Here is a 24,074-nt window from a genome sequence, read left to right as displayed (position 1 = left end):
TTGTTTAAATTCCTTCTCAAGCTCTCAGGAAGCCCTTTAGGCACTGGAAGAAGCTCTAAACTCTTCCTGGAGCCTTCTCCCAGCTCTCCCAGCCTTTCCTCATCAGACAAGTTTCACTCCTCCAATCATAAAATGCCTGAAGAGCAGAAGATTTTAGGCAGCCCCCAAACCCGGGTGATGCCCTGATTTTGGGGGAGGGCTGCCTAACACAGGCCTGCTCCCCAGCAGTGCTGCATCCCCGTGCTCATGCTCAGCTCAGCTCACCTGGGGTGGGCTCTGTGGTGGTGACAGTGGTGGTGATGATGGTGGAGGTGGTGGTTTCCTGGCTCTCCTCTGGCACGTCCCCCTCCGCGCTCTTCGTTGGGATAACGGCAGCGCCAGCGGGAGCCGCGGTCGGAGCCTCTCCAGCATCCCCCATGCTGCCAGGGAAGGGCCTGGGCAGGGCTGGGGGCAGCGTGGAAGGGGAGATCTGCAGCGTGGGGTGGCTGGTGGTGGCCTGGTCCCCCCAGGGCAGCTCGGGGGGGCTCTGCTCCGTGTCCTCTGCCGGCACCCGCAGCGCTGGGGCGGCCGTGGGCAGCCTGGAGCTCCGTGGGCTGGCTGGGGAGGCAGTCCCAGGGGGCCCTGCCAGGGTGGGCTTCAGCCTTGGGTGCTTCCTTCCTGTATTTACTTGCTTTAGAGCCGGTGGCTTTTTCTTAACAGGGGAGGTTTGTTTGGCATCAGCTCTGGGGGCAGCAGTGGCTGTAGGCAGTGTGGTCATCTCTGCTGGCGTCGCACTGTCTGGGGCTGGCAGGAGGTTGAGGGCAGTGCCCTGCCTGAGCTCCCCAGCTCCAGGATCTGAACCCATGGCATTCCCAAAACCCTCAGCTCCAGCAGTCAAGCCCTTGCTGTGCCCAAGCTCTGCAGCTCCAGTGCCCATCTTCTCATCTGCAGCTGGAGGGTCCGGGCTGGCCGGCACCAGCACTGCCCCCGATCCACTGTCTGCAAAAAATGGAAAAGTGGGACTTGGGCAAAGCTGGGCACGAAATTAGAGCTGTGCTGCTGGCGTGAAATCAGCCCCCTGGGAAGCTGTGGCTGCAGGAACACCCACTGCTTCCCAAAGAAGGAACAACCGGCCCCCACAGCACAGCACAGCACACGCGCCTTGGCAGAGCCCCCACCGTCAAACCAACCAACATTTGGGAACAGGGATGGGCAGGAAAAGACAGTGACCAAAGCTGCTCAGCACCACTCTGCTGGGGTAATTGAATAAATGGAATAAATACAGATTTATCCATCACTGTGAGGTGACCGGGCTGTGATCCATGGGCTGGAATTTGCTGTGAGCTCTGAGATGTAGCAAAGAGAGCCCAAGAGTCAATGCTTTCCATGGAAACAGCAGTTGCCAGGGAAAGCACTTAATGCACGGTACTTAAAGACCATAATTCCAGCCCCCTCATGTCCCCTGGGAGGGTTTGGAGCCCCTGGAATGCTGGATCCCTGTCCCTCTGTGGGCATAGGGGGTCTGCAATCCCCCAGCCCCACTGCTGGCCTGGGGCTGCCCTTTGTCCCTAAAGCAGCTGGAGCTGCTGTGATGTGCCCGTGCTGGCAGCCAGGACGTGTGGCCACCACAGCACCAGCTCTCCATGGGATGGGGCTGCAGCAGCAGCCAGGGTTTCCTTCCCAAGCAGACTCCAGATAAACCTCAGCTCACCTCGGCTGTAAAAGTGCTTTAAACACAACTCTTGGGGTAAATTTAACTTGATGTTCTCTGTTTCAGTTTCTGCTAATTAAGGTAGGACTGGAATGAAAAGGGGGAAAACATGGAGTTTTTGTGTGTGAATCCTGAAACACAGGGGCACTGCTGGGTGGCACTGCCCAGGGGGCCCGAGGGAGGGCACAAGCAGCCTGTGCAGAGGGGCTGAGCAGCGCTGAAAATTGATTTTGCTCCATCTTCTGGAAAATAGAAGCAGTTTCTGGCAAGAACCAACGATAAGGAACTCAACAGGGAAAGGCAAAAGCTGGTGAATTAGGCTGAAGGATGGAGCTGCCAAAACTCTGGCAGTTCCTCCACTGCTCCTCTGTCCCAGAGAGTCCTTGGACACTGCTGGTGCCTGGGCTGGTCCTTTGCCACTGGAATAGCTGGGGACAGAGCTGTGCCTGCCTCAAGCCACCTCACCCTGCTGCAGCCACCAGCAAACCTGTCCTGGCCCCTGGCCCCTGGCTGCTCCTGCTGTTTGCCACAAGTTTAAAACATTTATTCCTTAATTAGCAGGTGGTTCAGCAAATCCATCACTGATTCCCTGAGCGCATTAGGAGACATTTCACACACATCATCTGCAACCATCAGCTTGTGTCAGCTCTGAATAAACTCCCCCCAGGATGGTTGGGTGCCTCAGTATTCCCACACTTCTGGGGGAGCTTCCACACCCTCTGCTTGTTTCTTGGTGTCTCTGCTTCCCTCTCCATCCCAGCCTGGCTGATGTTGGCCTCCATGGGCACCCTGCCATGAAGGGAAATGTCCCCAAGGCTGTGCCAGTGGCAGCTCTCCTTCTCTGAGAACTTTGAGAGCTCTGAGAACAGTTTTGGAGCAAAAAGTTTTGTCTATGATGGGAGAAGATTAGCTCTTGGACAGAGGGGAGGAAGCACAGTCCTGGGAGGAGGGGGCACTCACTGGTCTGTAGGACACGGTGGGACACTGGGACACACTGGGACACACTGGGACATACTGGGAAACCAGCTCACAGAAGGACAGTCAAGGATCCCGAGCCCTTAACACATTCCCAAAAACATTCCCTTGACACATTCCCAAAAACACCAACCCAGGATCCCCAGGTCATTCGTCACATGAACCCTAATATTTAATGGATTGTGCCTTTAAACCATATTTTATGCTTTTGGAAAGCTGACTAATTCCTTATTAGATCTTTTGCCAGGATGCATTTACTAGATTCTGTCCTTAACAAAGCATGAAATAAAACACTCTGTAAAGCGACTCCTTAATGAGACACTAAACACGCTGCAGTTTGTAAAGGGCAAACGCGCATTCCAGGGAAGTGGAGAGGGCGGGACTCAGCCGGGCTGGAGCAGGGGAGGGGCAGGCACAGGGCCCTGGCACCCGGGATCAATACGGGTTTATTCCGCAGAAAGAGAATTGATTGTCGATCTCAGCTCCCGATTGATCACCACCCCAAACCCAAGCTGTGCTGCAGCACTTCCCTGGGCTGCCAGACCCTGATCCTTCCCCGTGGACCTTGGTGCTGCCCCACAGCCCCTCCCATTCCTGGAGCCCATTTGGGAAGCAGAATTATTGCAGTGGGTTTCCATGTTTGCAGGGTGGGTTTTGGTAAGATCCTTTCCGCACTGATCTAAATTCCAAAAGCCACTCTGCCACCTCCAAGGCTCATGGGGTGATCACGGACAGGATGGTATGGATAGGATAGTGATCATATCCACATCCATATCCATATCCATATCCATATCCATATCCACATCCATATCCATATCCATATCCATATCCATATCCATATCCACATCCACATCCATATCCATATCCATATCCACATCCATATCCATATCCATACCCACATCCATATCCATATCTATATCCATATCCACATCCATATCCATATCTATATCCATATCCATATCCATATCCATATCCACATCCATATCCACATCCATATCCATATCCACATCCACATCCATATCCATATCCATATCCATATCCATATCCATATCCACATCCACATCCATATCCATATCCACATCCATATCCATATCCATATCCACATCCACATCCATATCCACATCCATATCCACATCCATATCCACACCCATATCCATATCCATATCCACATCCACATCCATATCCATATCCATATCCATATCCATATCCACATCCACATCCATATCCACATCCATATCCATACCCACATCCATATCCATATCCATATCCATATCCATATCCATATCCATATCCACATCCATACCCACATCCATATCCTTATCCATACCCATATCCACATCCACATCCATACCCATATCCACATCCACATCCATATCCATCCTATGGCACGGATGGATAGTGATCATGGATAGACAGTGATCACACAGGACTCTCCCAGCTGCTGACACCCATCCTGCTCAGCACAGGTGATCAATCCAGAGCTGCTGGAAGAGAAATGGTCACGTTTGTCCTTGATCTAATCTGCTGTAGCAGCTCTGGAAGAAATAAACGCTACGGAGATGCACAAGGGATTTATCTTGCATCTCAACCAGGAGCTCTCCACGGGCGGTTCAGCACTGGAAAACCCTCTCCAGATCCACGGAAACCTCCGTGGTGGCCCTGCAGCCCTCGCTACTCCCGAGTGTGGCACTGGATGCTCTGTGCTCTGCTGGGCACAGCAGGGCGGGCTCAGGCAGGGCTGGCACAGTTTGGAGCACAAAGTGACCTTAACACAGAAGGACAGCTCGCCTCCAGGCCTGTTCTGGGCTCTGTGGATCCCGGCTGTGTGCAAACACGGCGCAGGATGCTGGGCTGGGGAGGATGGCTCCAACCAGCCTCAGCCCCCGCGGTTTATACTTAGCCAAGGAGGAAGCGCTGGTGCCGAGCCTGGGCTGTGTGTGGGAGCTGCCAGCGGGCACAGCCCCATCCCGGGGCTGGGGTGGTGGCACCGGGCTCTGGAGAGGCAGCAGGACAGCAGGAGAGGCAGGGCAGGGGCTCCTGCAGCATCTCCTCTCACCCAGACACGGCACTGGGTGTTTGCAGGGCACCAAGCACCTGAGCAGCAGCAGCACAGAGGCACCAAAATCATCCTCCCCAGCCCCAAAGCTTCATCCCCACGTGAGGGGGTCCCCAGGACCCCCAGCCAGGCCTGGGTTTGTGGGCAGCCTTGGCCAACACGCTGCTCCAGAGGTGCCGTGGCACCAGGAGAACCCGATTGCCAAGATACCTCAGCCAGAGGGGCTTAGAGGAATTAGAGAGCTGCAAATGCCTGATAAAAGGGTGCTGGAATAATCACAAAGGCCTCGATTCGCTGCTGTGCTCCTGAAAGAGCCAAAGCAGGAGTAGCCGTATCTGGGCTCCCATTACTAATGCTGATGGTATCACTCACTCCAGGGAGGGCAGCTGGATTGCTCCAGCTCAGGAATCACTGTCCAGGAGGGGTTAGGATCTGATTGTAGCAGAAATGAATAAAGCTGATCCAGGCACTATTAATGGTGGCGTTCAGCTCTGCCTGTGTGACAGGCTCAGGCACATTCACGGGTTCTGGGCTGGGCTAATCCTGCCCAGAGCTGCTGCTGGCATCATATCCAAGGTTTTGTGGAGAGCTGGGATTTATCCAGCACTGCCCAGCACCCTCTGCATGCAGGCTGAGCCCTTGGAGCTCCCCATTCCTACACGGTTGGTGCAGGAGGGTTGGCAGGAGCTGCTGTGCACCTCTGTGGAAGAACATAAACATTCCTGCTGGGGATGATCCAGATCTTGGATAAAGCAGGGATGTCAAGGCCAGGTCCTGGTGCAATCCTGCATCACCGGGGGGCTGGAGGATGGGAAGGGGCACCCTGGTCACCTCCTGCTCTCCCATTCTTCCCACACCAACCTCCAGCACGTGCAACACACATTTCATCCTCAGAGAACAAAACACTGTTTGGGTGGGAAGAGGCATCTGAGATAAAGCAGGCTGTGTCCATCAAAACACTTGGCTGGGTTTGGTTTCAGATTTTAAAAGCTTTTGGCCTTGAGTCTTGAAGAGCAGAAAAGCCTTAACTGAAACAATCTTTCATTCCCGAATGTCCCCGCAGGCGGATGCAGCCTCCAAGGCCACCTGCCTCCAAGCAGGAGATGCGAATCCCAGGTTTTCCTCCAGTTACACTCGCAGCAGATTAAGTTTTTTCCAACAGGAAAAAAAAGAAGCAAAAAAAAAAGAAAAAAGTTTTCCTCAAGAGCATCCTGTCAGCTCCCCGCTCTAAGCAAATAGAAGCGTAGCAATCCGACCTGGGTTGAGTCATCCCCGTGGGAGCTGCGGGAAGCGCAGCCGGGCAGGGGCTGCCCGCGGCTCCGCGGGTTTCGGAGCTTTCCCGGCAGAGGTGAGACGGGGACGGGAGGGCTGCGGATGGATTGCGGCCGAATATTCCCACTGCTGCTGGAGGAAACAGAAAGGTGTTGTCCTCTCTGGCCGAGGATGAAGGAGCAACGCTGTCCCTGGGTGCTGCCCCATGCTGGGAACCTCCAGGCTCCAATGGGAAAAGCTGGGCTGTTCCACGGAGCAATTAACGGGAGATAATCCAGAAGAACAAAGACGCCCGGCTTTTGCTCAGGAAGACGGTGCAGCAGAGGCCAAAAAAAGTTTGGATCTGTTTTGCTCCCATGCCAGGGAACACCTGGCTGTCCCTCCTGGGCTGTCCCTTTGTGCCACATCCTCTGCAGGGCAGGTGTGACCAACACCTTGTTGGTTTGATGCTGCTCTGGACTCAGGCTGGGATTCCTGGGGCAGGAAGGGGTCAGGATGCTTTTCTTTCCATTCCCATGAATTTCCCACTGCCACAGAGACTCCTCTGGCCCTGGGGAGTTTGGGATCCGCTTTAAAATGCTGTTAAATTGCCCATGTGCAGGGGTTTATTTATGCTCACAGGACTGTGGTCTGAATATTTCATTTTAAAATTTACATCTGTGTCACTCGAGATGCTCAAATAAGGTTGCCATGGAAACCCCTCATTACTGGGTGAGGATGCTGGCAGTGGTGCCCAGCCCGAGGAGCCGTGGCCGGGAAGGACCAGGCTCTGCTCCCACTGCCCACCCAGCTCCCACACCCAGCAGGAGCCATGGAATCACCGAATCCTGCAATGGTTTGAGCTGGAAGGGATCTTAAACCTCACCTCATCCACTGCCTGTGCCATGGGCAGGGATGCCTTCCACTAAACTGTGTTGCTCCAAGCCCCATCCAGCCTGGCCTTGGGTATCACTCACTTCCAGGGATGGAGGGGAGGAATTTCACTGGCTCCAGCTGTGACCTGCTCTGCTGGCAGGGGACACGGGGCTGGGACATGATGCAGGGGACACCCACACCCCCACACTTGGTCCCAGCCCTGGGATGAGACAGGGGAAATCTCCCCAAACTGGCCATGGGTGAGGGGGTTCCTGGTCCAGCTGGGGGTTTGGGCTCCACATGGGGACTGCTGCAACTGGGGGCAGCATTCCAACAGCAAAACTCTCCTGGAAACCTGCTTTAGTGGCAAATCAATCCTGTTTGTGCCTGACTGGAGAATCCACGCTGCCTGTGCCTGGCTGGCTGGGCTTGGGATCAAGGACACCACAAGGAATAGGGGAATTAAACCCACAAACCTCTCCCCCCTCTCCCGGTGCTCAGGAGGAGCTGTAGCTGCTCTAACGATCCACACAGCCCTGACAGATGCTGGGAAATTACACACTTCTCCGAGCTGGGAGGAAAATGGATTTTCCTCCCCACTGCTGCTTCGTGGAGCTGGAATCAATGAGATTTTGACTCCCAGGTGTCCGTTCTGGCCAGCTCTGCACAGGCACCTGTGGCTTTGGGGAGCTGCCCACGGTGCCCTGGCTCCACAGCCTGTGTGTCCTTCACTGCAGCATCACCCCCAGCACGGCCCAAATCCCCAGGGATGAGCCCAGCTCAGGCTGGGAATTGCCCAGCTCCTTCCCGAAGGAATGTGGGAGGAGCAGCAGCAGCTAAGGTGGAAGAGGAATTTAAGAGGTTCATCCAGTTATGGAGGAATCAGGAGATTTGCAGGGATACAACCTGTCCCTCGCTGGGATCCCACTGCATCCCCAGCTCATGAGGGCAGGGAGTCTCCTGAAATTCCCGGCTTGTAGGGACCAGGGAGCAGGGGAGCAAAACCATTACAGAGAGAGGTGATAATTTGAATTAATCACAGGTTTCATGATACCAGGTGTAAGAAAGGCACATTTGTGCCTTGTCCCAGGCAGACAGACACAGCTGAAAGGAATTAACAGGCTGGGCTCAAGGGGGAATAAATTTTTTTGGAAGTTCATTAGGAAAGAAGTTTAAAGATCATCCAGTCCCACCCCTTTCCATGGGTAGCAACACCTTCCACTATTCCAGATTGCTCCAAGCCCTGTCCAACCTGGCCCTGGACACTGCCAGGGATGGGACTGCCAGAGGGATGAAGGAGCAGAAGATCCCTCCTGTGCCTCTCCTGGGTTCCCCAGCTGCAATGTTCACTCCTCAGGGCCTACCTGGGGAGAAGAAATCGAGTGTTTTGGCAGCTTTTCAGGCTAAAAATTGAAGAGGGGGAAGAGAAGCTCCTTCTTTCTTCGCCAATCATCCAGCCCAGCCGTCTACATCAGGGCATAAAATTAAATGGGTTCCTAAAGAGAGAGTATATTTAGCTACAAAACCCCGTTCTAGTCAGCTCTCTGCAGCTAAAATAATTAATCTCCCATCACTGTTAAGATGCAGCAGAGCAGATCTGGAGAAGCGAGTGCTGGGATTAACCCTTTGGGAGCAGGTCAGCCCTGAGAGCAGCTCCTGCTGCCATGCCAGGGGAGCTCCTGGGGGCTCCTGGGGACTCCTGGGGTCCTGCCTGGCTGGCTCTGCTCAGCTGTGTCCCCTGCCATGCCACTCTCAGTGCCAAGGGCTTGGCAGGGGGGCTGTGCCCTGGCACTGCCTCTCTGGTGATGGAGAGGACCCAGGAGGGATGCAGGAGTGAGTTCAGCCAAACTCCTGTTCCTGGGGACACTGGGGAACACTTAGTGGATACACAGCCCTGAAACATCTGGAGAGACAAAGTTTAGTCTGATTACAATCACTGACTGTTCCTGTGTCTGGCTGTAAATCACTGATGGGCTCACTCATCAGTGTCACATCCATGGAATATGTGAATATTCCCAACCTCCTCTGTTGTCCCACCCTCAGTTTGATTTGATTTCCACTCCAGCACTGTAAATACGAGGTGACAACGTGACATTCGAGGTGCAGGTGAGCAGAGGGATCCAGCTCCTGCCTGAGCTCCCAGCACAGCCCCTGCAGCAACTGGGGGAGAGCTGAGCTGCCTCTGCTCAATCTGTTTGGCAGCTCTTTATATTTCTTTCACAGGATGTAACAGGAATCACAGCGTGGCTCCAGTCCAGACTGCTGAGAGAGGAGCAGGGACTGGCAGCATCTCGTGGGGTGTCACTTGTCCCCCATGGCTGCTCTCCTCTGTGGGTCTGTCCAGGGATACCCCAATATATATATATATATTTTTTTTTTTTTTTTGAGTGCCTCAAAAGCTGCTCTGGGGCATCTCAAGGCAGGATTTGAAGCTCATCAGGTCCAAGCTGGAGAGGTGCCCCAGAGCAATGGGGGTGGCACAGGTGACACCTGGCACAGGGCACACACAGAGTTTTCTGCTGTCCCCATGGACTCCCCCAGGCTGTTCCCAGCACAGGATGCAGCCACTGGGATCACACAGCTCAGAAGAGGGAAGGGAACAATCTGGGGATTCCCATGGCCCAGGCTGTGCCTCAGTCCCCTGTGCAGGGCCTGTTTCCCTCCTGGGGACCAAGTGGGGTCTCAGCTCAGTCAGTGTGTCAGGACAGGCATTGGGATCAGTCCCCCAGTTTGCAGGGGGAATCTTCTTTTCCAGGCAATGATTTTCTTTGCATTTTCTCCCCTCACCGAGGCCACGTGCAGGAATTGCAGGAACCTGGTGCTGCCTGGTGCCCTTGGAAAGCCCCTGCTGCCTGCTCTGGAAGGATGGAGCTCTGGTGCCTCCTGACAGCTCAGGAAGGGCCCTGCTGCTGGGCAGGGAGGGCTGCTGATGGCTGTGGTTATCACAGTGCTTATCACAGTCATTGGGCTCCATTGGGCACAGCCCAGCATCCCTTTTCACATCCCCATTCCTGCTGCCAGCTGTGGCCACTACAGGCCCAGGGAGAACCTTAAAAGGATTTTTCCAGTCTAGTTTGCTCAGGCTCAGCTAGGTTTTTTCTCAAGTTAGAGCTCTTTCTCTACTATCAACATAAGAGAAGGAATTATAACAAAAGATAAACACCTGCTGGATCCATGAGAAACCTGGGACAAGAGGTCTCTTCTCTGACAAATGAACTGTCTGTATTTTGTTTTTCACAAACTTATTTAAAGCAATGGCTTCCTTCAACAAACTGCTCTTTCTTGTTCTTTCTTGCACCATGTTACTGTGTTCTTTCACTGCTCTGTAACCCTTATACAGTAATATCTGGGGGTTCCACCAAGATCAACAGCCAACCCCACGGGCCCTGGCACAGCCCAGAGCTGTGTCCCAGAGATGGGGCACGCTGGGCTCCCAAATTCCACAGCCTGGAGTGGTGCCAGATGTGGGGAAGGATGAAGAGTTGACAGGAAGGTCTCACAGATATGTATGTACAACAGAAAGATCTTTGAATGTAGAATCTGAAGAAGGAAGAGAAATAATAGCAAGTTTTGATGTAGAAGAAAAGAATTGCTGAGCCAGTTTTACTGGGTAACTAAGAAGGCAAAGAGCAGGTGAGTTGGAAGGGGCAAAGGATAAATCCACCTCAAACAAAAGATGCTTTTACCAAGCAAAAAGATTTTCACAGAAAAACAAAAATGCCATGTTGCAAGTAGAGAAAATTCCTCAGAGTTTTCCACTGCAAGAAAACTGAAAAACAACTTTTAGCTTAAACCTTTGTGATTAGAAAATAGTAACAGGAATGTGGTAATGTTAGTAGTTAGGATGGGCTATAGGTAATAGTAAAGGTATGGATTGGTTGTCATGTTTCAAGATGCTCTGTAATGAAAAGTATTTAATGCATTGTACCCAGAACTAGAAGAAGCTTTCAGACAAAGCCACAGCTGTGGCTGTTCCTCCAGTTCCTCCCCGTGCCATGGGCAGGGACACCTTGCACAGATCAGGTTTCTCCAAGCCCTGACCTTGGTGCAGGCTGTCACCCCCTCCATTCCTTGTTTTTTTCCTTCTAAAAAAAAGCAATATCCTGCATTTCATTGCTGGATCCTGTTTGTGTCAGGCCACTTTGGGGGGTGGCAGCTGAGCAGCTCCACTGGCAACTCCATATGGGAACTACAGCCCCCAGCACATCCCCATGTCCAGTCCTGCACTGCCTCACTCCTTCAGAAACAAACAAGGTAGGCCTGAAATTCAAATTTTAACTTTTAAAAGTTTTTCTCACTAAAGCCAGAGTCGTTCTGGGGGGCAGAGCAGCAGTTTGGGGCTGGCACAGGCTTCACCCCCCTCTGTGTCCCAGACTCTGCACCCACCCAGCCCACCCTGGCCCATCCCTGGTGCTGCTCAGCCCTCACCTCATTCCAGTGATGCTGGTTTTTATATAATTAATTGTCAGCTGTATCAGCCATCAGTGATTTGTGTTTTAAAGATGGCCTGGCAGAACTAATTCCATCGCTGCACGATGCTGTGCTGGATGATGATAACCCATGTACAGCTTCTCCCACAGAGCCTCATGACGAGCTGCTGCACTTTGTTTTAATTAATACAGATAGCAAATATATTTTCATTAGCCATCAGAATGCCAGGGGAGAAGCAGGGTCCTCCTCCACAGTGAGCAGCAGCTTCGCTCCTGGGGCTGGGTGCAGTGCCCAGCCCTGCTGGGTCTCCTGCTCCAGCCACCTCCTCATCCTCCTGCATCCCTCCTGACCTCCTGCATCCCTGCTCATCCTCCTGCATCCCTCCTGACCTCCTGCATCCCTCCTCATCCTCCTGCATCCCTGCTCATCCTCCTGCATCCCTCCCCATCCCCCTGCATCCCTCCTCACCTCCTGCATCCCTGCTCATCCTCCTGCATCCCTCCTGACCCCTGCATCCCTCCTCATCCTCCTGCATCCCTGCTCATCCTCCTGCATCCCCCCCATCCTCCTGTATCCCTGCTCATCCTCCTGCATCCCTTCTGACCTCCTTCATCCCTCCTCATCCTCCTGCATCCCTCCCCATCCTCCTGCATCCCTCCTCATCCTCCTGCATCCCTCCTCATCCCCCTGCATCCCTGCTCATCCTCCTGCATCCCTCCTCATACTCCTGCATCCCTCCCCATCCCCCTGCATCCCTCCTCATCCCCCCTGCATCCCTCCTCATCCCTCTTCATCCCTCTTCATCCCTCCCCATCCCCCTGCATCCCTCCTCATTCCCCTGCATCCCTCCTTACCTCCTGCATCCCTCCTCTTCCTCCTGCATCCCTCCCCATCCTCCTGCATCCCTGCATCCCTCCTCATTCCCCTGCATCTCTCTTCATTCCCCTGCATCCCTCCACGTCCTCCTGCATCCCCCCTCATCCCTCTTTATCCTCCTGCATCCCTCCTCATCCCTCTTTATCCTCCTGCATCCCTCCTCATCCCCTTCATCCTCCTGCATCCCTCCTCATCCCCCTGCATCCCTCCTCATCCTCCTGCATCCCTCCTCTTCCTCCTGCATCCCTGCTCATCCCCCTGCATCCCTCCTCATCCCCCTCATCCTCCTGCATCCCTCCACATCCCCCTGCATCCCTGCTCATCCTCCTGCATCCCTCCCCATCCTCCTGCATCCCTGCTCATCCTCCTGCATCCCTCCTCATCCCTCTTCATCCCTCCTCATCCCCCTGCATCCCTCCTCATCCTCCTGCATCCCTCCTCATTCCCCTGCATCCCTCCTCATCCTCCTGCATCCCTCCCCATCCTCCTGCATCCCTCCTCATCCCTCCTCATCCCCCTGCATCCCTCCTCATCCTCCTGCATCCCTCCTCATTCCCCTGCATCCCTCCTCATCCCTCCCCATCCCCCTGCATCCCTCCTCATTCCCCTGCATCCCTCCTCATCCTCTTGCATCCCTCCACATCCCCCAGCATCTCTCTTCATTCCCCTGCATCCCTCCACATCCTCCTGCATCCCTCCTCATCCTCCTGCATCCCTCCTCATCCTCCTGCATCCCCCCTCATCCCTCCTCATCCCCCCTCATCCCTCCTCATCCTCCTGCATCCCTGCTCATCCTCTTTATCCCTCCACAGGGCACCACAGGGCAGAGTTTCTCCCCAGTCCAGTGTGAGTGGAACCATCAACCCATAAAAACCAGTTTTTTGGGGGGATGAAATGCTAATTTAGCCTTGCTGCTCCCGCCATGATAGGAACTCCCATCCAAAGCTCTCCTCCCTCTCCAGCACAGGAGGACACACAGTTATCAGGCACGTTCATAATTTCTCAGATTTGGAACAATTAAACTGGCTCCCTGGTACTTCTGACGAAAGCAGCCCCTTGTTCCCCGGGGAAGGAACAGCCTTTCTTGACCTCTGCTCTATTATTCTGTTTGATTGATCTGAATTCTATCAGAAAGGATAATGACAGGCTCTGGTGGGGGGTGCAAGAACACAGGGAACAGAGAGGACAAGGCTTTGCCAAGGGCTGCTGTGCCCAGCTAATGATTCTGACAGGCTGGGGGACACCCAGACCCCTCTCTGTGCCCCATGCAGCACCCACAAAATCCCTGGGTTCCCCAAAACTGAGGAATAGAAGGCTAAAAGGACATCATAAACAAAGAGGACTTGGTGGCCAGCAGCAGGGGCAATGTCCCACCTGTGTCACCTGCCCTGGTGGGGATGTGTCACCTTCCCCTGTGCCCATGGGGCATTGCTGTCACCGTCTTCACCTTGGGAACAGCCCCAAGGATGCAGATGGAAAGGCATTAGGCAATGTCACCTTCCTCTACCCCCCAAAACTCCCTAAACATCAAAATCAGAAACCCAAAATCAGAAACCCACAGGTGGAAGGGATGAGCTGGCTGTTCCTGAATCACAGCTGGGTTCAGTGAAGAGAAAGCCCTTAAGTCTCACCCTGGAGGGTGGTTTGTACCCCTGGGGGTGTTTTGGGGAGGAGCTGCAGAGCTGCACTTTCTCGTTGGCAGCTCTTGGGTTCCTGTTGCTGCTGGCTGGGCAGATTTCCTCCCGGTGTTATTTTTGACCCACCCTGTGGTGAGGAAGGACCTGGCTCTTCTCCCCAGCAGGTAATGAATGGGCCAATTACACAAACCCGTGTGTCACCCGCCTGGGACGAGGGCTTTGTCACTGCTGCCATTGTTTATGTTCCTAGAGGGTAATCATAATTTTTAATGTCCTTTTGATAGCAGTGTAGTGTGATTAAAACAGGCACATCTGAGACATCAATCTGGGTTTAAGCGCTGCCTTTTTGACAGACGATGTTGAGCGCTCAGGGACGAGGCTGAAGGGTTCCTGGGCTGTGCCACCACCTCCTGCCTCTGGCAAATCACCCCGTGGTGCAGAACAACCCTGGACATCGCCCTGAAGGGACCCCGAGGGGCAGCAGGATGGAGGCAGGATGGGTCTGTTGGCTCAGGATAAACACAACAGCTGATTTCCTGGAGCAGGAGGAGCAGCACGAGGCCAACATAAACCTGTAACACGGATTTTCCATGAGAGAAAGCTCTGGGCTGTAGCTGGGGATGGTGCTGGGGGACTGAGGAAGGAATTTTCAGAGCTGACCCCCTGTCTGAGGTTACTCTGGCTCTGGGCAGGCTCCTGCCCCTGCTGCTCGCTCTGTTTGGATCAGAGATGTAACACTGCATAATTTAAGAGAGGCTTTGCTCCCGAGGCCAGTTCGGTGCCTGTGGAGTGGAAATGTGGAAAAATCCAGCCCAACCCCGTGGAAGCTTGAGCAGATACCTGAGCCACTGCAGGAGATGAGGTGTGTGTGACTCAACTCGGTTTGTGCCCTTGGGTGGCCGTGTGCCCATGAGGACAGTGAGTCACCACGGCTCCCATCCAACAGGGGATGCAGGGCTGGAGCTCACCTGGAGGAGAAAAGGCTCCAAGGAGAGCTCAGAGCCCCTTCCAGAGCCTAAAGGAGCTCCAAGAGACTTGGGATAAGGGATGGAGTGACAGGATATGGGGAATGGCTTCCCACTGCCAGAGGGCAGGGTTAGATGGGATTTTGGGAAGGAATTCCTCCCTGTGAGGGTGCTGAGGCCCTGGCACAGGGTGCCCAGTGAAGCTGTGGCTGCCCCTGGATCCCTGGAAGTGTCCAAGGCCAAGTTGGATGGGCTTGGAGCAACTTGGGATGGTGGAAGCTGTCCTGCACGTGACAGGGGTGGGAAAAAATGGTCTTTAAAGTCCCTTCCAAACCCTTCCATGGTTCCTGCTCCTCCAGCAGAGCTGTTCAGGGTACCTGAGATGGGTCCTGCTGGACCAGAGCCCGGTGATGCTGGAATAGGCACCCTCCCCTTCCCGGCTGGCTGAGCCCCGCTGAAGGAATGGGAGCATTTCCGAATTTAGATGTTGTAAACGACGTTTTGCAGCGGCAAAACTGAAAAGCTCTTCCCCTGGGGAGCGGGCTGCAGCGGCAAGGACTCTTGTTTGGCTGCACCCTTCCCTCCCTACCTTTCCTAATGAATTCCAAGAAAGCCTCAGCGCATTCCTAAATGGGAACACAGCCTGTGTCCTTCACAGTCATCTCCACAACAAAGCCAGCCACCGCCGCTGGCAGCCACGGGCTCCTCTGCGAGCTGGAAACAAAAGCTGAAAAGGAGCCTTTCTAGTTGTGATTAGAAAGCTGGAGAAGTTCGGCTTTTACCGCTTATTGCCTCGCTGATTTCATCTCCGCGGCAGCTCGGAACCCTCGGGGGACAGCAGAGCATCCCCAGCCCCTCGCCGGGAACGGGAATTGGGAATCTCGGCGCTTCTGGGCGCTGCGCTGGGTCTGGAGCAGGTTTGTCCTTAAGGAAGGAGCAGAGCCGTGGCCCAGCAGGTACCAGCGACATCCCTGCACCCATCAGCGCCCAAATCCCCCACTTATATCCCAAATCCACAATCCAACCTGTGGGGACACAGGAGCTCATCCCTCCAGGACATTCAGCCTGTCGGGGCTTCTCCGAGCAGAGAGGAACGGAATTAAATTATTCTTTTTTTTTTTTCCTAAATAGGAATAGAGGAAGAGCGATTATCGGGGAGATTTTCTTCGGGGGAAATTCTGGCACAAAGACAAACTGCAATATCTCAGCGCAGGCTGGGCGCTGAGTCTTGGATAAAAATAAAGCAGGAGGCGGCAGCACCTTCCCGATGACATTAACTCCATTCATCTCCCGCTGCCGCCGCCGCCAGCGTGCTCAGGCATTAGGAGTTACGTTTTCCTCCACTATTTCTCAAATATATTTATGCTGGGAGATGTTTGTGGAGGTACATCCTGTGCCTGGGGCAGAGGATTAATTCCAAACTGTCACCTCGCTTTTTGATGGGTTTGTAAATTCTGTTCTGTTGATTTGCACTCGCAGTAAATTGATAAAATCCTCTTTCCAAAAACCTAATTCACCATTTAGGGCTCACCAGGGTTTTAAACCTCATTGGCTCACATATTTATGTAAATATAGTGTCCAGCAGCAATTTAAAAACTGCTGCGTGGATAATGTGAATGGATAAGGAGTGAAGGGAGACACATTGTCTGGTGGGGAATATGTGTCCTGGAAAGGAACCTTCCCTTGCCTTGGGGCCCCAGATTTTGGGGTGGTTTTGCTGTGGGTGGCTGCTCTGTTTTACAGGATCTGACCACTGCACCAGGACTAATTAACCCTGGCAGTGCTGGGAACAGTCTGAGCTCTCCAAGGACGGCATTGGATGTGTTCAAGAGGACTCTGCCAAGAGCTCCTGCAGTGGGCAGGGATGTGCTGGTGTACTGGGAGCACTGGGAGCTCTCAAGGCTCATGCCAGAGTGGTCTGTCAAATTAGGGACTTGGTATCTCTGCAAATGGAAGTTCGGGGCTGTCAGGAAAAGCCTGGTTTTTTACTGAAATTCCATTTAGATCAGCGTCAGGAGAGACAAACCCTGTTCCTGTGCAGCCCCATCATCATGGAAGAGATGCAGGGTGGCAGAGGGGACATCAGCAGCGATGTCCTCAGCACTGTCCCCCAGCCACCACTCTACCCGAGACGAAGCATCTCATCCACAAAATGTTGCCATGCTCCATTAATCCACCCGAAAACGTCAGATGGAGATTCTCTCTTGCATTTTAAATATTTCCAGCCGCTCTGACTAGCTCTGAAACTGCCCCGAAATGACCACAGAACATTCCAGAACGTTCCCTCACTCCCCCCTGCTGCTCCCGAGCCTGGTCACTCCTGCCTGCCGTGCCCCATGGCACTGCCAGCTCCCTGCAGCACTCACTGAGTGTCCCCCAGAGGCTCTGGGGGTGCCCCCAGCCCCTCAGCTCCTGATTTTGGCACATCCCACCCCAAGAGTGCAAGACAGAGAGACGGGCCGAGACGTGAGGATCCTCCTTGCCGAGCAGATGACGCCGCTCTGGGATCCATCCCACAGTTATCCCTTCTGTCGTGCTCGAGTTTTTTGGATGCCTTTGCACTTGGCACCGAATTTCCTTCCTAGACTAAAGCTTTGCACTTGGAACGGTGCCTTTGGAGCTGGGCTGAGTGGCCAGGCTGCTCATCCCATCCCTCTGCACTGCCAGCAGCTCGCATTGCGCTTCCATGAAGTCTCCTTGCACCTTCCTGCTGCAGCCATCTGTCCTGGGGTGCCAGTGCCTTGTGCTCACCCCCATGGAGCAGGCACAGAGCCTCCTGGGCTCTCTGGGGGCTGAACACCTACTGCAGTCCATGGGCAGCTGGGGCCAGGGAAAGGGAGGAAGGTCTGGACAAAGCCAGGCTTGCCCCTGCTCAAGGCAGCCCTGGGAATCCAGGCAGAGCCTCCTCTCTGTGCCCCAGGAAAGGCTCAGGGGCTGGTCAGCTGCTGCTCTGGCCTCTTCCCAGAGAAAGGAAAAGCAGTAAAAGGAATAAAAGGGAGATGTCTGAGTCGGGGCTGTGCCCTGGGAGCGGGCCAGCCACAGCTGCACCACTGCTGGGAGCTCCAGCAAAAAAAAAAAGATGGAACAGAGGGGAAATCAGCTCCTCAGCAGCCTGGGAACACTGTTCCCCCTGACTGGGGACAGCCCTGAGCCACTGCAGCAAAGGGTCCCCATCCCAGGGGGTGGATCCAGGTGCCCCTGCTCTCTCCCAGGAGCAGCACCCTGGGCTGGATCTGTGGTTTGGAGCTCAGCTGTGACAGTGTGGCACGCTTCAAAGGGCTCCTTATCTCACATCCCTGACATCCAACAAAGACACCGGAGCAGGAGGGGTGGCTTCTAGACAGCCTTCACTTTTACAGCTCCTGGCAGACCCTCCCTGATGTCCCCTGTTTTTTGGGGAGTCCCAGGTCACATGCACTGATCGTGGCTGCTCAAGTATCCCCCAGCCTGAGGGGCCATGGATGTAAATCCCAGTCAGAGATAACCAACACTTGCAGTTGGTTCTGAGCCAATGCTCTGCTGGAAACCCTCAGCATGTCCCTCTCCAGTATGGAAGATGAGCCTCCCCTGCTCCCAGATTTGTCCTTTCAGTCCAGCTGGCTCCTCCTGCCACCCAGCTCCATGGCTGTCCTCTGATTTTGGAAATCCTTACGGATTAAATCCAAGACATGACAGAGCTGAGCAGCAGAGTGTTTCTCCTTTTCCCAGCAGTGCAGCTGACCCTGTGGATGTGCTGGGTTGACACTGAATGGATGCTGGGTGCCCACCAAAGCTGCTCCATCACTCCCACGAGAGACATTGCTCCATGAACTCCCCACCCTGAGTCCTTCCCACAGGCTGCAGTCCTCCATGGACTTCTCCACTTCCACAGGGTCAGTCCTTCAGGAGCAGGATGCTCCAGCCTGGATCCCTTCCACGGGTCCAGGAGTCCTGCCAGCAAACATGCTCCAGTGTGGGCTCCTCTCTGCATGGATACACAAATCCTGCCAGGATCCTGCTCCAGCAGGGCTCTGCCATGGGCTGCAGGTGGATCTCTGCTTCCCTGTGGATCCCCACGGGCTGCAGGGGCAGAGCTGCACCACGGGCACCTGCAGCACCTCCTCCTCCTCCTCCTTCCCTGACCTTGGTGTCTGCAGGGCTGCTCCTCTCACAGATCCTCTCTCTGGCTGCCGTTTCCATCGTGCAGGTATTTTTATCCGTGGGTAGAGCAGGATGTGGATAGAGCAGGATGCAGATAGAGCGGGACCGGCCCCATGGGACAGAGCAAGAACATCCTTAACAACTTGTCGGTTAACAAGCTGTGAAAGGAGACAGACAGCCAGGAGCTGGCAGCCTGTCCCCTGGAATGAAGGACACCTTCCCTCCCTGAGCACCTCTGCTGCTGCAGAGCCCTTCTCCTTCCCCTCCTCCTGGTTCCTGCAGGCTGAGATCCCTGTCACTGCATCAGGGCTGCAGGGAGAGCAGCTGAGGCACCTGCACCGGGCAGATCTGCTCCCTGCATCCCATCAATCCAGCGCCACTCACTCGTGCAGCAGCAGCAAAAGCTGTCTCGTGAAGCAGGTCCTTTTGGGAAGGGCTCTGGAAAGCCGTGGAGCACAGCTATGAACAGCCTGAGCCAGAGTGATGCCAAATCTGCCACTCCACAAGCCTTCCAACTCTGCCCTTTGGCCCGTGGTTTGGGGTGCAGCAGCTGGGGGATGGCAGGTCCCTTCTCCACTGGCACCAGCTGCACCCCGAGGGTTCTGCTGGCAGCCTTGGCTTTGGCCCCGCATTCTGTCCTGCCAGAAGGGACATGTCCACGGTCCCCAGGCTGCAGTGTGGCTCATCAGGTGCTTATCCTGCTGAAGGACAGAGGGCTGGGTGCTGCTGGGGTGCCAGTGTCCCCTTGTCCCTCCCGTGACTGGGACCAGAGCACGTCCCCACCTTGCAGAGCACCCTGGCAAATCAAGTGCTGAAAGACACACAGCTCTCACCACCACATCCAGCAATTTCATACCCCTGACAAGAGTGTAAATCCATCCTGATGGACTGGAAAATTGGAAAGCCAGTGCTCATGCCGTGTTTCCTGCAGACATCTCTGAGCTCCTGAAAGATGCACTCGGTGGCAGCCCCGGTTCCAGCCGTGTCGCTCACGTCATGCTAATTAAAATAGAGCCTGTGCTTTGTAACAGGATTTCCTTGGAGCCTATTTTACTGCTCAGTAACCACTTTCAAATATTTGAAAAATAAAATCGCATCAAGTAAATAACTTTTGGATTGCTCACAGAAGGTTACTCCGGTTTCTGGTTTTTTGTTCCCAAAGCCCACTGGAAGCAGCTGCGCTCATCGCAGTGACAGACGATGGAAAATACACGGATTTCTGAGGCTGCTTGTAGTCTACATCAAAAGCTGTGTGTTATTTAATCAGACAAAGCCCATTTCATTTAAAAAAAACAACTGTCTGTACAAAATGGGATAACAAAGCTCCCCAGCTCTCGGCACTGACCTGGAATACCCAGGGAACATCTCTGCCCGCTGGCAGGACGGGCTGTGCTCACACAAACCTGTTTTGATGCCCACATTACCTGTCCAGCAATGCCCTGGCACTCCTCTGCCTCATCCATCACTTATTCTCATCCACTAGCTCCTGAACCCAGCACCACCTGACTTCCCAGGGATGGATCACACACTTCCCCTCTTACATGGTTTGCTATTCCAAGATCTCTGCTGCCGTTCTGGATGCCAAGGGAGCACATTCAGCTGACTTCGGTGCAGCCTGGCTCCTCAGCCCTAAATCCTGCTACCAGATACCTCAGTGGAGGAGAAGTTAAAAATGTACAGAAAGGAAATGTCTGTGACACTGTGACATCCACAAAACTGCGCTTGAAATGGCATCTCTGTATATTCATAATGGCAAAAAATACCGGAGGAGCAGAGGGCTGAGAGACACTAATTTCATTTACTCCTGATCCAGGCTCTCCTCATCCTTTCTGCTAAGGAGGAGAGAAGGAAGAGGAGCCATTTGCCATGGCCTTTGATAGCTCTCCATCAGACAAGCCCCATTCCTGTTATCTGTGCTGGCAGCCCGGCTCTGTGCTGTTATCTCGTTGCTCGGGGTGCTGCCGCGAGAGCTCACCGCGCACTTGTTGCAGCCCTCGCCGAGTTCACGCTCGGTTTTCCTTCCTGCCGGACACACCTGATCCTCTGGAAACAGCCTCCCGTGGTGCTGTGCTCACCACAGAGCCAGGAGCATCTCTGTCCTCGTTATTAAGCTGTGACAGCCACCCCAGGAGTGCCCCAATGCCTCGAAGAAGAGCAGGGAGGGTGCAGAATTTGGGGGTGCAGAGGATCCCCGAGTTCAGCTCCCCCAGCTGCATTTCTGCTCCCGGCACCACAGCCTCGGGCAGGGCATGCTGGTCTCATCACAGCCTATAGTGGACACCCCAAATATATTTAGAAACCGTAGATCTCCCAGAGGTTCAGCTGTGCCCCTGCCATCCCTGCATGGGCAGCGCTGCCCTCTCTGCACTCACCCCCCGTGTTTGCCCACTGCATCATCCCAGGGTACAAATCAATGTCCCTGCGGGTGCCCACGTTCCTGGGATGCTGCTGCTCCAGCACAGGCTGCCCGGAGCCTCCTGGCACAGGTCCCTGTGCAGGGACGTGCCTTGCTGCCGGCTCTGCTCTGCTCTGCGCCGGTGGGTGGGTGCGAGCGGATGCCGAGAGCAGAGGAGAGGCTTTCACACCTCCTCTCTGGTGATCTAAATGGCTTCACCAGTGCAGAGCACCCAAAGCCACCAGCCAAGCACCCGATGGGTGCAGGTCACGTGAAAACGGGTTTTTTTCTTGGACGCATGAACAGAAAGAGCAGCAGATGGAGCAGAGAAATCTGTCTCTGCGGGGTCTGATCCTGCTTCCCCCCCTCCCCAGCTGAAGAACAGCAGGATTTGCTGCTCTGGGCCCCTGGCTCTGTCCCCCTCCACGCAGACGGATAAGGCTCCCCCCAGGCACGGGCAGAGCTGCCACGTCGCCGCCGGCTCCAGGCTGTGTAGGCAGGAATTGGGATTTTACTGCAATAATTCACCAAACCTTGTAAAGGGTCAACAATTTATCAGCTCCCTCTCTCTGCCAAGGAAAGAGGAGTTCAGCACAGTGTGTTCTTCCACCATGAGATTTATGGCAGATTGTGCCAAATCCTGTTCCCAGGAGCTGGGCTGCCTGCTGATGCTCCCAGTGGGACTGGGGCAGCCCTCCTGCCTCAGCACACGAGGCAGCGAGGGAGCTGAGAGCCCTTGCTGGGCCTGGCTTTGCTTCCCAGCTCCTGCAGGCTCCCCCAGGAGCCCAGGATCATCTGCTCTCACACTGGGCACCGGCAGCCCAGAGCAGAGAGTTTGTGTAACACACCAGAGGAACGTGCCTATCTGTGTGTCCCTGCTGGAACAGGATGCCAGAACTGGCAGGGACTTCCATCTGATTCCTCCACACGTACACAGAACACAAACCGATGCAGGTGAGGGAGAAATGCCACCCTCTACATCCATTGCTGTTCTGCTGCCCAGAAAGGATGCATTCTGTAATATAATCCCTGTCTGGAGAGCCGGGTTTCAGACGGAAAAGTCAAAGTCATTTAATGCAATCTGACCACGAGAGCAGGGGCTGGAGTGGGCAGGCAGCACCGCACAGCACTCCTGACACCAGGAGCTGGTTGTGTTTGCTATAAACACCCTGCCAGCCCCGGAGGGCAGCCTCAGGCCCCGAGCACACTGCAGCACCAGCACACGCCGGCCTCTCCCGTTCTCCCACCGAACAGCCCACACTGGGAACCCCACCCAGACCCACACCGGGGCCCGGCTGCCTCATCCTGGCATCCCAGCAGTGCCGAGGGAATGGGGACAGGCACCACTTCAGTCATGCCCAAGCCCCACTCGAGTTTGCGATGACTTTGCCAAGTCACCCGCGAGTGCATCCCGGAGCCTATTCTTAGTCTGGCACCGCGGCAGGGGGACAGGGAGCGGGGGAACGGGGGGCACCTGGAACGAACAGGGGCAAACACCCACCCTCCACAGACACCCCTGAACCAGACAGTAGGTCGGGAACACCAGCGGGGACATGGAAGTGGGGGCTGGAGGGACACTGGGGACTGGGGACGCACGGAGGGCGGGGGACACACGGGGTGCTGGGGACACACGGAAGGCTGGGGACACACGGAGCGCTGTGGACACTCGGAGGGCTGGGGACACACGGACGGCTGGGGACACTCGGAGGGCGAGGGACACTCGGAAGGCTGGGGACACACGGGGTGCTGGGGACACTCGGAGGGCGGGGGACACACGGGGTGCTGGGGACACTCGGAGGGCTGGGGACACTCGGAGGGCTGGGGACACACGGGGTGCTGGGGACACTCGGAGGGCTGGGGACACTCGGAGGGCTGGGGACACTCGGAGGGCGGGGGACACACGGGGAGCTCTCCCTGCGGGAGGCAGGCGGAGGGTCCGGCACGGCTCCCGGGAGGCCGCGGCCCCGCTGGCTCCCGGTCGGCGGCGCGGACGCGGCTCCCGGAGCGCTCCCGGGATGCAGGAGCTGTCCGCCCCGCGGTGCTGAGCCCCGCCGCCGCTTCCCCGCAATGAAGAAGTTTCATCCCGGCCCGGGCAGCAGCAGCAGAAGCGGGGGGTCCCCGATCGGGGGTGGTTCCCGCAGCCCTTCCCGCTCCCACCGCCGCCTCCCCGGTCTCGGCTGCATCCCCCCGCGCCGGATCCCCGGAGGGCTCCGCTTACCTGGGCGCGGGGCCGCGGGGGTGCCGAGCAGCAGCAGGGCGAGCAGGCACAGCCCGCGGGGCCCCGGCATCCTGCGGCGGAGGCTCCGCGCCGGGGCGAGCCGGGCGAGCCGAGCGGAGCCGCTGCGATGCGAGCGGGGCCGGGCCGGGCGGGGGCGGGCGCTGCCGGCGGAGCGGTGCGGAGCGGTGCGGAGCGGAGCGGGGGCGCGGCGGAGGGCGGACCGGAGCGGAGAGGAGCGGAGCGGAGCGGAGAGCGCGGAGCGAGCGGCGGGGGAGGGCGCCGGCGGCCGCCCCGGCCCCCGCGCAGCGCCGAGCGCTCCGGCCCCGCCCGCAGATCCCCCCTCCTCCCCCAGCCCCGGCCCCACCGAGCAGCCCCGGGCGCACGGCTGCTCGTGGTTTCCTCTGTTCTCCTCGGATTCTTCCCGCTCCGGGAGTCCCGGTGTCCCCCCAGCCTGGGCAGCGCTCGCACTGCAGGCCGCCCATCAGCCGGTGCACGGTGTCTTGTCCCTTCTCACTGCCCTTGTCCCCAAGCTCCCTATAGCATCCAAAGCCCCTCTCAGCATCC

General features: G+C 55.7%; 1 protein-coding gene across 2 annotated transcripts in view; it reads right to left on the bottom strand.

The window, feature by feature from the left end:
• SEZ6L (seizure related 6 homolog like) overlaps nt 1-23,788 on the bottom strand; it is a 39,467-nt gene extending 15,679 nt beyond the window's left edge. The window contains exons 1-2 of one of the 2 annotated variants that reach the window (XM_056504510.1): nt 23,511-23,788; nt 265-978 (exon numbers count right to left, since the gene is read on the bottom strand). In XM_056504510.1, coding sequence (XP_056360485.1) covers nt 265-978; nt 23,511-23,580 — 784 coding nt within the window. In that variant the 5' untranslated portion in view covers nt 23,581-23,788. The remainder of the gene's footprint in view (nt 1-264; nt 979-23,510) is intronic. The other variant, XM_056504511.1, reaches the window with a different exon arrangement.
• Between the last annotated feature and the right edge of the window lie 286 nt (nt 23,789-24,074).

The sequence above is a fragment of the Oenanthe melanoleuca genome, chromosome 15 (assembly GCF_029582105.1).
Source record: "Oenanthe melanoleuca isolate GR-GAL-2019-014 chromosome 15, OMel1.0, whole genome shotgun sequence".
In the NCBI taxonomy this organism is placed as follows: Eukaryota; Metazoa; Chordata; class Aves; order Passeriformes; family Muscicapidae; genus Oenanthe; species Oenanthe melanoleuca.
The sequence above is the reverse complement of the archived record's forward strand: the minus strand, read 5'-3'. Positions and strand labels throughout refer to the sequence as shown.